The sequence below is a fragment of the Podarcis melisellensis genome, assembly GCF_964234715.1.
Source record: "Podarcis melisellensis genome assembly, chromosome: 2".
NCBI lineage: Eukaryota > Metazoa > Chordata > Lepidosauria > Squamata > Lacertidae > Podarcis > Podarcis melisellensis.
The window spans coordinates 8,207,363-8,221,462 of NC_138529.1; the positions used below are offsets into that span (position 1 = coordinate 8,207,363).

Below are 14,100 nucleotides of genomic sequence, written 5' to 3' on the forward strand. Positions count from 1 at the left end.
GGAACACAATAATGACACTAATTAGACAGGGATGAGATATTTAATCTCATCAGTCTATTCACATTCATAATATAATGCATTTTTGCATGTTATTTCCACTGCCGTTTAATGTACACTTTTCTCATAATACCTGCATGTTTTGTTTTAGTTGAAGAACCACATAGCAGAATTAAGAGAAGGAAGGATTTTGAAGGATAGGTGCATTTTGGTTCGTGTATTGATCTCAGAAGTGTGAATTAAAATATTTTCTCTTTAAAATTCAAACAAAAAATGAATTTTTTCTTTCCCATTTTCATTAACCATGTTATCTCGGTTGCACTGAGGGGTATTTGAAGAATTTGATCTCTGTGAATTACAATGCATTCCAAATCTGTTATTGAGAGGGAAATATGATCCAGCTATAAATATGATTATTCAACCACTGTGGTTGAAAAGCAGTATACTGAATATACCTGGAAACTACAACTAATCCAGAACGCGGCAGCCAGACTGGTGACCGGGAGCGGCCGCCGAGACCATATAACACCAGTCTTGAAAGACCTATATTGGCTCCCAGTAAGTTTTCGAGCACAATTCAAAGTGTTGGTGCTGACCTTTAAAGCCCTAAACGGCCTCGGTCCTGTATAACTGAAGGAGCGTCTCCACCCCCATCATTCTACCCAGACACTGAAGTCCAGCTCCAAGGGCCTTCTGGCGGTTCCCTCATTACGAGAAGCCAAGTTACAGGGAACCAGGCAGAGGGCCTTCTTGGTAGTGGCGCCCGCCCTGGGGAACGCCCTCCCACCAGATGTCAAAGAGAACAACAACTACCAGACTTTTAGAAGACATCTGAAGGCAGCCCTGTTTAGGGAAGCTTTTAATGTTTGATGTATTACAGTATTTTAATGTTTTTTTGGAAGCCGGCCAGAGTGGCTGGGGAAGCCCAGCCAGATGGGCGTGGTATAAATAATAAATAATAAATAATAAATAATAAATTATTATTATTAAAATCATATTGAGATGCACACACACATTGCACAATAGTTCTGAGACAGCTCCATTGCAGTCAGGGCGCTTAGGTTCCCTGGTTGTTTTAGATGGTAGTTCCAGGTTTCCACACACAATGACGCTACACCAGTTTTCCTTCCCAGCTTCTTCCTGACTTCTGACTCTCCCATCCTTTTACCAAATGTCGCCAATTAGGGCTAGGACATTCATGCCTTTGCAAATTGCACTGAATATCTGACACAGATAGATAGGGGTGGCGGTGTAAACAGGAAAGGTGGGGAAACACCCTTTTAAGAAGTTATCACTCCCAAAGCATCAGGGCTGAAAACAATTAAAAACAAAACAAAACAGGAAATTCCATGTCTCTAACATATTGCCCTGCCTTTCCCCCTACCACAAAACACCTTGAGAAGTTATAGGACAGGCTAGGTTTGCCATAAGGTAGGAGTCAATATCTTCCTGCCATAAAACATTTTCTGAAATTTGAAGTACAGCCCAGCCTTGAAGAGAGAATGGGAAGGCTTGAAGGGAACTCAAGGGAAACTGAAAAGAAAATGTTGCAGAAAATCATGCATGCAGTATATCTGGAGCAATTTGAATGAATGAATTAAATTTTAAAAACAGAGACTTCGTGGGAGTTTGGACCCACATAGGATTGCTCCCATTGTGCCTACTTACCAAGGGTAGCCCCAATATTTTGATAATTGTGCTTGTTATCATTACAGTGAGTTTATGGTGGTGCCCACACATTATATCCGGCGAGTGTACAGTCTCCGTACTTGTGAACATAAATAGCTGAGGTATGTACTCAAAATTGGGGACGCGGGTGGCGCTATGGGTTAAACCACAGAGCCTAGGACTTGCCAATCAGAAAGTTGGTGGTTCTAATCCCCGCGACGGGGTGAGCTCCTGTTGCTCAGTCCCTGCTCCTGCCAACCTAGCAGTTCGAAAGCACGTCAAAGTGCAAGTAGATAAATAGGTACTGCTCCGGCGGGAAGGTAAACGGCGTTTCCGTGTGCTGCTCTGGTTCACCAGAAGCGGCTTAGTCATGCTGGCCACATGACCCGGAAGCTGTATGCCGGCTCCCTTGGCCAATAAAGCGAGATGAGCGCTGCAACCCCAGAGTCGGCCACAACTGGACCTAATGGTCAGGGGTCCCTTTACATTTACCTTTATACTCAAAGTTATTCAAATATAACATTCAATAAATGTGCAGACAATGTACCTGTGTATGCAGCAGCTGAGCCACACAAATCAATGAATATATTTTCACACAAACAGATATGCATGTGTAGCGACAGCTTATACCTTTCAGCAGTGAACTTTGTTTGTCTTGCCAGAGTGGTGCATGCTCTAGTTATCTCCCGCTTGGACTACTGCAATGTGCTCTATGTGGGGCTACCTTTGAATGTGACCTGGAAACTACAACTAATCCAGAGTGCAGATTGGGAGTGGCCGCTGAGACCATACAACCCCGGTCCTGAAAGACCTACATTGTCTCCCGGTACATTTCCAAGCACAATTCAAAGTGTTGGTGCTGACATTTAAAGCCCTAAACGGCCTTGGCCCAGTATACCTGAAGGAGCGCCTCCACCCCCATCACTCAGCCTGGACACTGAGGTCCAGCTCTGAGGGCCTTCTGGTGGTTCCCTCACTGTGAGAAGTGAGGTTACAGAGAACCAGGCAGAGGGCCTTCTTGGTAGTGGCACCCGCCCTGTGGAAGGCCCTCCCATCAGATGTCAAGGAAATAAACAACTATATGACTTTTAGAAGACATCAGAAGGCATCCCTGTTTAGGGACGTTTTAAATGTTTGATGTTTTATCGTGTTTTTACTATTCTACTGGGAGCCACCCAGAGTGGCTGGGAAAACCCAGCCAGATGGGTGGGATATAAATAATAATTTATGATTATGATTATGTTCAGTTTAACCAGTGAAATAGCACCCATTTTATGATACCCTCAGCCCTCTCTTAAAATCCCAAATGTGCCCAATGGTCCAAAGAGGTTGGTAACTCCTGTTGTAGGACACATGCATATAAAAGCACACATGCAGCTCTCTTGGTTTGGTCATGGTGCGGATAATGCCAAGTTTGCAAGTTCAGTCCCCATATGGGACAGCTGCAGATTCCTGCATTGCAGAGAGATAGATTAGATCAGGCATAGGCAAACTCCGGCCCTCCAGATGTTTGGGACTACAATTCCCATCATCCCTGACCACTGTTAGCTAGGGCTGATGGGAATTGTAGTCCCAAACATCTGGAGGGCCGGAGTTTGTCTATGCCTGGATTAGGTGATCCTCAGGTTCCCTTCCTACCTATGAACACAAACACACATAGTACAGCGCCTACCTTTTCATATGCTGCATCTGGTAAGATTTGTTTTGAACTGCTGATACCATTTTGTAGGACAACTGTGTGTTTTCTATCATATCTTTAACAAAACGCCCCGTTTGCTTTTAAAATCAATGCAGGTGATTGATTTACAGCTGCCAGCAAAGGCCTTCAACAATCCGTAAGCAGTTGTGAGGTGAAAATTCTGGCAGTGATCCGGTGTGAAAATAGGCATGTTACAAGTGTGATTTTCATCTGTGAAATTTCAGAAGGTATTATCCAAAGTGTGGGAAATATACGCATAAGATCGAAAAGTATAGAGTATTGGCTGCAACAATGAAGCTTATGAAAATGGAACAAGTTGAGAAAAGGCCTATGGGAGTCATCTTGGTCACCCTACAACGATCCTAGAATGAAAAGCCTAACTTCATTCCTATCTCAATATTATATGCTGAGGGTAACAAACCTCACCCTGATCATTATGGCCAGGAATGGAATGAGAAGAGCATCATGAGAACATTTCAAAAGAACAAGAGGAATGAAGTGTATTTTTAATGTTCCTATCCACAAAGCAAGAGTCAAAGAGAAAACTCACGTATGAGGGTCATGAATTGAAGAAAGATTGGATTAGAGACAAAGGAGGTAATGGAGACTTGAAAGATTTGTTGTAGAAGTTGGAAAGGAGTAAATTTACCCCATGTTGGTTCCCTACAGAAAGCCCCTTCTGCCCAGAGGAGAAGCTAAAGAAGAACGAGAATTTTGGAGTGAGGAAACTGAGAGGAGAAACGGAGAGATTTGGACTAAGAAGAAAAATCCCAAAAGGAGCAGACTCATAGAACGGAACGAAGGAGGCAACAGTGGCATTCTCACCCACCTCCAGCCAGCCTAGCCTCCAGGGTAGCTCATTCTGTTTTGCCACCTGAGGCGAAACAGGAACATGCTGCCTCCTGCACCAACATGATCCACCATCCCCTTCTGCCACTGCTGGAATGTTCCAGTTCTTGCCCAAACTCAATGAGAGCCAGGGCATTCTGCAAGGCATTGCCACTCACTGGAATGCCACCCTCTTGGAAGTAGTGGATCAGGCTGGGCACCACCTCTTGCACTTCTACTGCCTGAAGCGGGTGCCTCACCCCACCTCATGGTTGGGCAGGCTCAGCTAGCAACTCAATACTGGTGACTCCCCACTTGCACAGGTGTTATGTTCCAGGAACCCACACAGATTAGTGAAATGGGCGTAAGTGGGGAGTCCTCAGTCTCATGAAGAGAACCTTCCCAGAGCCCAAAGAGGACATCATCTTCAGACTCCAGAGAGGGTATCCTTGTGAACTGGAGAGGCAGTGGGTTTTTCTTGGGGAAAAACTAAAAATCTATATTGTTTATTAACATATTGTTGGAGCTATCAGTTTGAAGGACCCATTATGGGACAAGAGGCCTGGCCACTTTGGCCTACTGACCTTGTTTCATAAGTACTGCTTTGCAGGGCTTCTGCTGGTGCCAAGCCACAAATGGCTAACCATTCTTGCCTTTGGAAAGCTATCGGTCTGCCAAACTTCAGTCAGATCTTTACAATGAGTATTAATTATAATTGGTTCAAGACAGCTCTGGGCCATAGTTTTGCAAAAAGAGAGATAATCCCCTCCTTTCTCTGCAAGTTCAAACTGGCAAGACAAAAAAAATAATAATGTGCCCAGTTCTGAAAGGGCGTTTTCACAGGGAAGTGTTGTGCCAATTTCTTTTCCTTCTCATTCTGCTTTAATCAGAATCGGGGATAGGGGGAGAAGCTTACACACACTTCTGAATTTTATGGGAGGAATTCAACGTGGTGCTATGGTGGAATCATCAGCACAAGAATTTCCACTTGCCAGAAGGAATGAATGCCCCTTTCCTCTCCCTGCAAGCTGTTCTGTTGGTTCTCCAGACATACACCTCAAGTCAGTTTGGGGAAATATGTGAAGCCCATGGGGGAAGAGTGGGGGTGGGAGGGAGCCTGGCTGTGCTATTGGAAGTCCTTGTGCTGGCTTCCACCACTATGACCCATCAGTTGAATTTGGCCCTAAGGATTAACATCCTCTGTATCCCATTCAGACCACTGGGTGGTAAATGACTGAAATGTGCTTACTTTGTATATGCAAAGACCCTTCTGTTTCTCCACCTGTTTCACCTTACTGAACATGCACAGAAATCACAAAGTGTAGCAGGAGTTTTGGAATTGTACACCCACAGAAAATGTAGTGTTGTGCAATTGCCGCCATCTGTCCACATGTCTAATTCCTGCAGCACCTGTGAATGGTGGGATGACAGCACCTGAAATTTTGTTTTCATAGTGCAACAGGGCTTGTGCTCCTTAAAAAAAGCTGACATACATCTACGATCTGTTGTACAGATCTGCTGTACAGTAACTCTTGCAGAACTTCACTTGAGGTTTGTATTCAAAGTAGTGCGAGCACCCTGTTCTGTCAGCACAAGGATTTCTGCTTGCACAATGGAACTAACCCACCTCCCCCAATGAGCTCCCTAAATCTCTTCTTAGGGTTCTCCCAAGCTTCCAGAGTAGATGTGGGGAGGGTGTGGGGCAGGTGTGGGGCGGGAGAAGAAAAGAGGGCAAGTTCTGTTGTACAAATGGAAATCCTTGCACTGATAGGATGCGCTAGTTGGATACTACCGTTGTTGTTGTTGTTGTTGTTGTTGTTGTTGTTGTTGTTGTTGTTGTTGTTGTTGTTGTTATGTCATAGTAGAAAAGGCAATAAAATCGAAAACTGTTAAGATTGGTTTTTCAGTTGTGTGGGAGACCTGGCTTGCTAGTAAGATTTTTTAAAAGAAGCTTTGGTAACTGTGAGGGTTTGCATACTTTTCCAATGCAATGAACAAAGGTTAGGGCAGCAGTACTGAAATCTGATCGGTTTGGCTTTTCAGTCTTGCAGGAGACCTGCACTCACTCTCTCTATATATATATCATGGGTAGGCAAACTAAGGCCCAAGCACCAGATCCGGCCCAATTGCCTTCTAAATCCGGCCCACAGATGGTCTGGGAATCAGCGGGTTTTACATGAGTAGAATGTGTCCTTTTATTTCAAATGCATCTCTGGGTTATTTGTGGGGCATAGGAATTCATTCTTTTTCTTCTTCTTTTTTCAAAATATAGTCTGGCCCCCACAAGGTCTAAGGGGCAGAGGATCGGCACCCTGCTGAAAAAGTTTGCTAACCCCTGCTCTATATGTATGGTAACTGAGGATCAAGCTGGACTGTGCCCTTCTGTAGACATCTCTTGATGCTCAAAACAATCAAATACTTATGTGGCTACTCTTTTGTCATTCTCCCTGCCATAACAAAGAAATCAAAGCTCTCTTATTGTCACCATGATGAAACTCCTCGATCACCGCTTGCAGCAGTATTTTCAGTGGCCCTTGGTCTAAAGTGAAAGCAAAAAAAAGGCAACTTACTACGGCTGCCCGTAAAAATAAAACAGTGATGAACCAAACTGGGGCAAAGGAGGCATGCTAGTAAGCCACACTGCCAAGTAGCATCACATAAAGGTAAATATAAAGGGACCCCTGACTGTTAGGTCCAGTCGTTGACCACTCTGGGGTTGCAGTGCTCGTCTTGCTTTATTGGCCGAGGGAGCCGGCGTACAGCTTCCGGGTCATGTGGCCAGCATGACTAAGCCGCTTCTGGCGAACCAGAGCAGCACACAGAAATGCTGTTTACCTTCCCGCCGGAGCAGTACCTATTTATCTACTTGCAATTTGTGCTTTCGAACTTCTAGGTTGGCAGGAGCAGGGACCGAGCAACAGGAGCTCACCCCGTCGCGGGGATTCGAATCGCCAACCTTACTGATGAGTTTTGCTTTGAACCAGATTTGAAACAGCCACTTTTTGTGACCATACTGGTCATTACTATACTTTCTTCCCACTTTAGGGGAAACTCATGTAATTCTAGGCCTGGGTGGGGGGCAATGGGATATGTTCAATTCCAGCAGGATGTTGTGATGATACACAAAAACAAATGCCTAAAACACTGCAAATATGAAATAAATGCCTGGAATGGCAGTGCCCAGAGGAATAAGCAGTGCAAATAATATTTGTCCTGTGTCATAAGAATTTACCAAACTAATTTGGAACATCCCAAACTGAGGCCAGTCCAACTGAGGAACCAGTTCACACTCCTCCTCAGCAATATGCCTAATAGTTGTTTTCCTCTTAAATATTTCCTAGCCACTTCATAAGTGTTGGCAGACATTTCCCCTTAAATACCACAGCAGTGAAGTGAATGTAAACAGATAATTACATATACTTCTTATACTACAAAGGGCTAGACGGAATGAGATTAGCTTCTCCAACAAAGTGTAGCTCTGGTTGGGCCTACCCTTCATGTAATTGACTGCCCCCCTCAATAATCTTCAAGCATTTAACAGACCCTCCAAGTGTCTCTATTTTCCAGGGACAATGCTGGATTTACAGAAGCTGTCCTGGTTTCTGTTTTAATCCCAGAATGTCCCCCTTTCCCCTATTTTCATCTGAGAAAAGTTGGAGGGTATGGAATAGGATTTCCCCAGGGATTTTTTTTTCATCTGGAACTCACAGAAACTCAATTCTGGCCCCTCTCAGGTGGGTGCCATTATAAGAGAACAAGAGTACTTGGTGAGTTCCAGCACCTCTTTTTCTAGAAAAATAGCACCGGGTGTTCCTACTTTCATTAGTTGGAGGATATGACTTAATTGCTTATGGTCACAAACTCAGTGCAGAGTTAGACCCACTTAAACCACCTAATTTCAACAAGAAGAGATGTGGGCATAGACGTGCGCTAGATTGTGGCCGCTGAAATCACATGCATGAGATGGAAATGGCATCTTCATCCAGAAAAAAGCACCTTCTAATTGTGGCAAGTGCGCCACACAAGCCAAAGAATTACATAGAATATGTACTCCTGGTTTGCCTTTGCATTTTGCTATGTGCATTTTATATCTATATATCTATATCTAATCTATATTTCTCATATTACTATTTTTTTAAATGCCTTTTGACACTTTAATTGAGCCAAAAATGCATCGCAATATTTGGAAAAGTGCAAAATCTGCACATTAGGTGCGACTCAGGCCAGCTTATACCGGCATTTGCAAAGATTGAATTCCCCAAACACTCCTAGTGTATGTTGGCTTGTGGCTGTGTGCTAGTACCGGTGCTTTTACCCCCTTAAAAAAATGTTTAGGGGTACTCTCATTTTCCTACTCATAATAAAATACTGCCCCTCAATGAAGAAAACTTAGATTCACAAAATGTTTAGGGGTATGCATAACCCTGCCCCCCCCCGGGAAAAAAAGCACTGGTTAGTATCCATACCCTTGGATGGAATGATTCTTTACTTTTCACTTTGCTGCATTTAAAATGAACTCACAACCGCCTTGTTTTAACTACAAGACAAAAGGAGATAGAAGGCCCTTGTGATATCTCTTAGCATTCAAACAGCCTGAAAAGGAATGAACTGGAAATGCTAAATCACTCCTTAATCAGTGCATAGTTTTACCACATGTTTCTCTTGATTCACTCGGGATTTGGGTGATAATTGAGAAAACATCCTGGCATGTTCTACTCTCGGCCAGTTGCTCTTGTGTGATCTTTCAGTCAACCTTCCAAAACTCTCTTTTTCCATTTAAGACTGAGGAAGCCTCTCCACCCTCACTGTGTGTGCATCTAGATGGTTGCAAAGTGAGTAATTTTTGCTTTGAGTTGTTTTTTTCTTTTTCAGCTACAAGTGCCTGTGCATGTGCGCTCACCTCACAAACAAAACTACAAAAGGCAGGCGGGAAGGAGGAAGGGAGGGGGAGAGAGAAAGCCAACAGGTTGATCTGGATTACATCAACAGTCACACCCTCCTTACTTTATGAACATAGCAGAACAGGTGTTTGTAATTCATTAGCTAAACTGAGCTCAGCGCAGACAGGAATTGAAATCTGCTCTGCTCCCTGGTGTGCTTCTTCTCTTTCTCGGTAGTACCTACTGCTTCATCCGGCCTCCTTGTAGCCGCAATGACTAGCCACTCGAGGGACTTCCGGAGCCGTAGCAACAGCAGCTCTTTCGCTTCGCCAGGAGGCTCTTTTAGCATGCGGAGAGAGCGTTCTTGCTCCCCTTCTTCAAGGTATGGGGCCTGCAGCAGCCCCACCATGGGGGTGAGCACCAGCAGGAACAACTTCAGCTCTTCAAGCCTCACCGGACACAGCCGCTGCTCTTACCCAAAGGTTTCGGTCAACAAACGGCTTCTGACACCGCTACACCTGGATATAGATCCCTCCTTGCAGGAGATAAAGACCAAGGAGAAAGATGAGATCAGGACACTCAATAACCAATTCGCCGCCTTAATTGGAAAGGTAAGATTGTATACTATTATTTGAATGGGAAGGTAAGATGACGCCTCTCTTTGTATTGACCAATGTGCAAGACAATGTGAGAGAGCTGCTTTAGGTGGCTGCTTCATGTGGCAGCTTTAGGGTACCATTGTAGGGTGGCAAGTTATCACCTGTGTATGTTGCTATAATTTCAGTCCTCTGCTTCAGGTACCAGGACAGCTCTCTGGCGCAGTCCAAAGACTATCAGTATCTAATGCCACACAATATACCTTCCAAGATTTTATTTCTAGTCTTACTAGTCCAAAGCCAACAGCAGTTGTGAAGTACTGCTGTCAGTCCTCAGGTGTAACAGGTGGGGATAGCCTTGGTCTGTGTGTTTATGGGGGGTGGATGGTTGCTGTTTACAGGTTTTTTAATAAATGGAATAAGAACAAATAGGTTCACCAGCTAAATGCGTATATCTTCAAAGGAATATAATTAGGTTTGCAATAATGGCTAGGCATCAATAAGAGCCCTGCTGGTTCAGGCCTATGGTCCATCTAGTCTAGCATCTGTTCTCACAGCAGCCAATCAGAGGCCTGTGGGAGACCCACAAGCAGAACATGAGTGCAACAGTACCATGCCTGCTTGTGATCCCTGGCAACTGGTATTCAGAGGCAAACTGCCTCTGATAGTGGAGGTACAACATAGCCAACATAAGTAGCCACTGATAGCCTTTTTCTCCATGCCTTTGATTTCCTTGTATTCCTCATCCGAAGCTGTCAGAGTTGGTGGCCTTTGACGCATCATGTAGCAGTGGATTATAGACTCTGTGCAAAAGTACTTCCTTTTGCCTGTGCTCCCACCATTGACCTTCACCAGATCCCATGCTTCTAATGTTATGAGAGAGGGGTGATAGACTTCTCTCTATCCACTTCCTTCATAGCATACATAATTTTTATGTTTATGTGCCCCTTTTCTTGCCTTTTCCCTGCCCCGCCCCCCAGAACTAAGGAAGGCCCAATCATCATAACCTTTCCTCATAGGGGGGGGGTTGCTCCAGTCCCTCCAGAGCCTTAAAAGTGGCCCACAATTTTTTAAAGAGCTACATAAACACACCCACAGTGGGATGGTACAGAAGAGGAAGCATGGGGTGGGAGGGAATATTTGCAAACAGAACAAAAGGTCACAATCCTTCAGACACATGGTGAGAGTGGCTATGTCACTCACTATTCACAAGTAAGATTGCAGGCATTATGTAATACGTGACCAGAGTCACATAAACATTTAAAGCACATTTATACCATGGCTTCCATCAAAGAATCCTGAGAGCTGTGTTTTCCCCTTTAAATATATGTTTTGGTTATGATTCATGTTGCATGGAGTAAAATTTCAGTCAGAGCGGAGATGAAATGTGATGCAACCACCATTTTCCTTAAAAGGAGATGACTAGGTGTTATGTGACGAATGATAACAACTGTTTATTAGTGCATTCAAAATAGTCGCATGAAAGGCCCCCAGGGTGACAAAAATGCACTTCTGGGGATCTCTGTTGAGCAGCTTCCCAGGGAATTATGGGAATTGTAGTTTCAGGAGAATTCTGTTAAAGATCCTAACCATCCCATTCACAGAGCTGCAGCAACTACACACACCCTCAACATGCAGCTATGCAACTATGGGTTCTTGGGGAAGGTAATGTCCATTAAACAAGTTTTCAGTCAGTAGGATAGATTCAGCTTCATAGTTTGTACCTTGTCAGCTGCTCCATTAGCATCTGAACGATTGAAGAGAAGAGCAAAGAGGACTCAAAAGTTGCCATTCAGTCATCCCTTCCTACTCTCTAACTAGCCCTTCATCCCTCACTGTTGCCACTGGAAATAAAAGAGGCATGAAGATAGAGGCATGAAGATATAAGATAACAGAATTCTAGACTGCACCACTTCAGAATGTGGTGGGGTGCCATGTTCTCAAATGCATTCCAAAATTAAAAGTTCCAAACTTGTAATAAACTAACAAATCCTAGAGAATATTCCTAATGTCCTAGTTTACTTCATGGAGGGAGCTATTTATTTGTGTTGGTGGGAGGAGCATTCAAAAACATGTCCCCTACATACCACCCTACTGTCTGAAGTGGATTTAAGAAAAGGTTTCATTCATTCATTCATTCATTCATTCATTCATCATGCTTTTCTGCAGACTGTTCTAGGCACCTAACAAAATCTTCAGGACTATAATGCAGTCAAACCTCGGGTTAAAGACGTTTCAGGTTAAATCTTTTCAGGTTGCGTCCCGTGGCGACCCGGAAGTACTGGAAAGGGTTACTTCTGGGTTTCACCGCTCGCGCATGCGCAGACACTCAGAATGACATCACGCGCATGTGCAGAAGTGGTGAATCACGACCTGCGCGGACGCGGGTTGCGTTCTGCTCATGTTGCGAACGGGGCTCCAGAATGGATGCCATTCGCAACCAGAGATACCACTGTAATTATAATACTACAAACATGATACAAACAGCAGAAGCAGCAAATTAATAAAGTCCATGCACTAATAATGCAAAAAAAACCCAACAACAACAAAGGCAGTGGGTGAATGAAACCCATGAGCTCCCAAAAAACCATTCAATCAAAATGCTTAATATATATTTATTTATTGCATGTATATTCCATTTTTCCTCCAAGAAGCCCAAGGGTGGCATACATAGGTCCCTCCCCCCCTCACAGCAGCCCTGTGAGATAGGTTAGTCGAACAGCTGATAGCTGGCCCAAGGTCACCTTAGAACCTTCATGGCTGAACGTAGAATCTGGTTTCCCAGGTTCTAGTACTTGAGAGTATGGAACAGCCATTATCTGATGCCAAAATATAGTAAGTACCTAGGAAAGGAGTTCCACAATATTGGTGCTATCACCCAGAAGGCACCTTCTCTCTCTGTTAGCCATGATTTGCCTAATGTCAGAGGGCAACAGCATCTGGAACAGAAGGGCCTGTGACAATCTTTGTTGAGGGGCAGCTTCATGGAGGTGAAGATGGTATTTCAGATACTCAAACCTATACCGTTTCAGGCTTTAAAGGCCCAAACCAGGACCTTAACTGGGGATGGAAATGAACTGGCAAGCGCAGAAGGTCTTTTGATGCAAACACCTCTATCTTCCAGCACATTCTGCTCAAGGTGTACAATAGGTATAAGGCCTTACCTCTGATGACAGGAATGTTCTTTGCCAGGCATCACATATAGCCTTATGAAGTTAGGAAAACACCAAGTGATCTTCCTTGGTACTTTCAGCAGGGAAAAGCACATGGGTACTTTTCATAGATCACAGGAGAGGTCCTTTAGATTTGACCAGAATGAAAGCCTTTAGAAGTTTGAAGAAGAAATGTTACTGCAGCAGCATACAATTATCTCCCCACCACCTCTCTCCTGTGGTATACTAAGACCTCATAGGCAAGACAGAAGGTTGTTTTCAAAGTGAAATAGTTGAACTACCCAAGGCAGGTTCCTGCAAAGCCCTCATATTCCGTAAACAGATGGTAATCTCCTCAAGGATTGCTTCACTGAAGTGTCTAATGTAGGCAGCTAGTGCCAATCTTAAAACCAAAAAAATCACACACACACACTGGCACCACTGTGATTTCATTTTAAGAGACACTGTTTATTCCTCAGTTATGTGAATACTACACCCAGTGTTTATGACATGCAAATGGATAAATGTGCAGGCATGTTCTCTGTTGTGTGAGCTACTGGAGACAAATGCAACTGAACTTTGATCTGGCTTTTTGACCATATATGGATTTTTATACTCATTCCTGAAGAAACAGGAGGCACACTGGGAGCCAAAGTGATCGTCCTCAATGGTGTCAAATTGTTTTGGTCCTTGGTTCCATGGAGATGTATCTGGGATTACTCCATGAAAAAAGAACAATGGTTGACAGCTGTCCTTGAAAGGCAGCTTGCCCACCACCGCAGATCTTTCCCTGGAATATAAATCTACAAGGGAGGGTGCTGGGAATGTTTTAGGGTACAATCACAGCTCATCAGGGCAGGTCTGGACACCAGCCTGCATGTACAACCCTCACCAGAATCCTCTGCCACACGCATTGTTTTTGTGGGTCTGGAAGTCAAAGTACATGTCAATAAGGACTGTAAGGCAGCTGCCAATCAAAGTCTTTCCTCCCATGCCTCTCTACTACAACTTTCGTTAACCTGGTGCCCTCCAGATGTTTTGGGCTAAGGCTGATGGGAGTTGTAACCCAAAATTTCTGGAGGAAACCATGTTGGAAAAGGGTGATCTGCTGTAATTTTTAGAAAATGCATAACACAATAGATGATGCTCAGAGTTTCCGTGGAACAGCATCCCTTCATCAACTGCTGCCTTTTTTGCAGGGGGGTGGATAGGAAAACTGAGCATGACACCATTGAGTCAGGCATCTTCTTTAAATGTTACGGGCAGTATAAGAGGAAAGA

At 44.1% G+C, this 14,100-nt stretch overlaps 1 protein-coding gene across 1 annotated transcript in view; it reads left to right on the forward strand.

The window, feature by feature from the left end:
- Window positions 1–8,689: 8,689 nt before the first annotated feature.
- The window catches only part of LOC309362754 (uncharacterized protein), a 44,202-nt gene continuing 38,791 nt past the window's right edge, over window positions 8,690–14,100 (forward strand). The window contains exon 1 of the mRNA XM_081898511.1: window positions 8,690–9,683. Coding sequence (XP_081754637.1) covers window positions 9,345–9,683 — 339 coding nt within the window. The 5' untranslated portion in view covers window positions 8,690–9,344. The remainder of the gene's footprint in view (window positions 9,684–14,100) is intronic.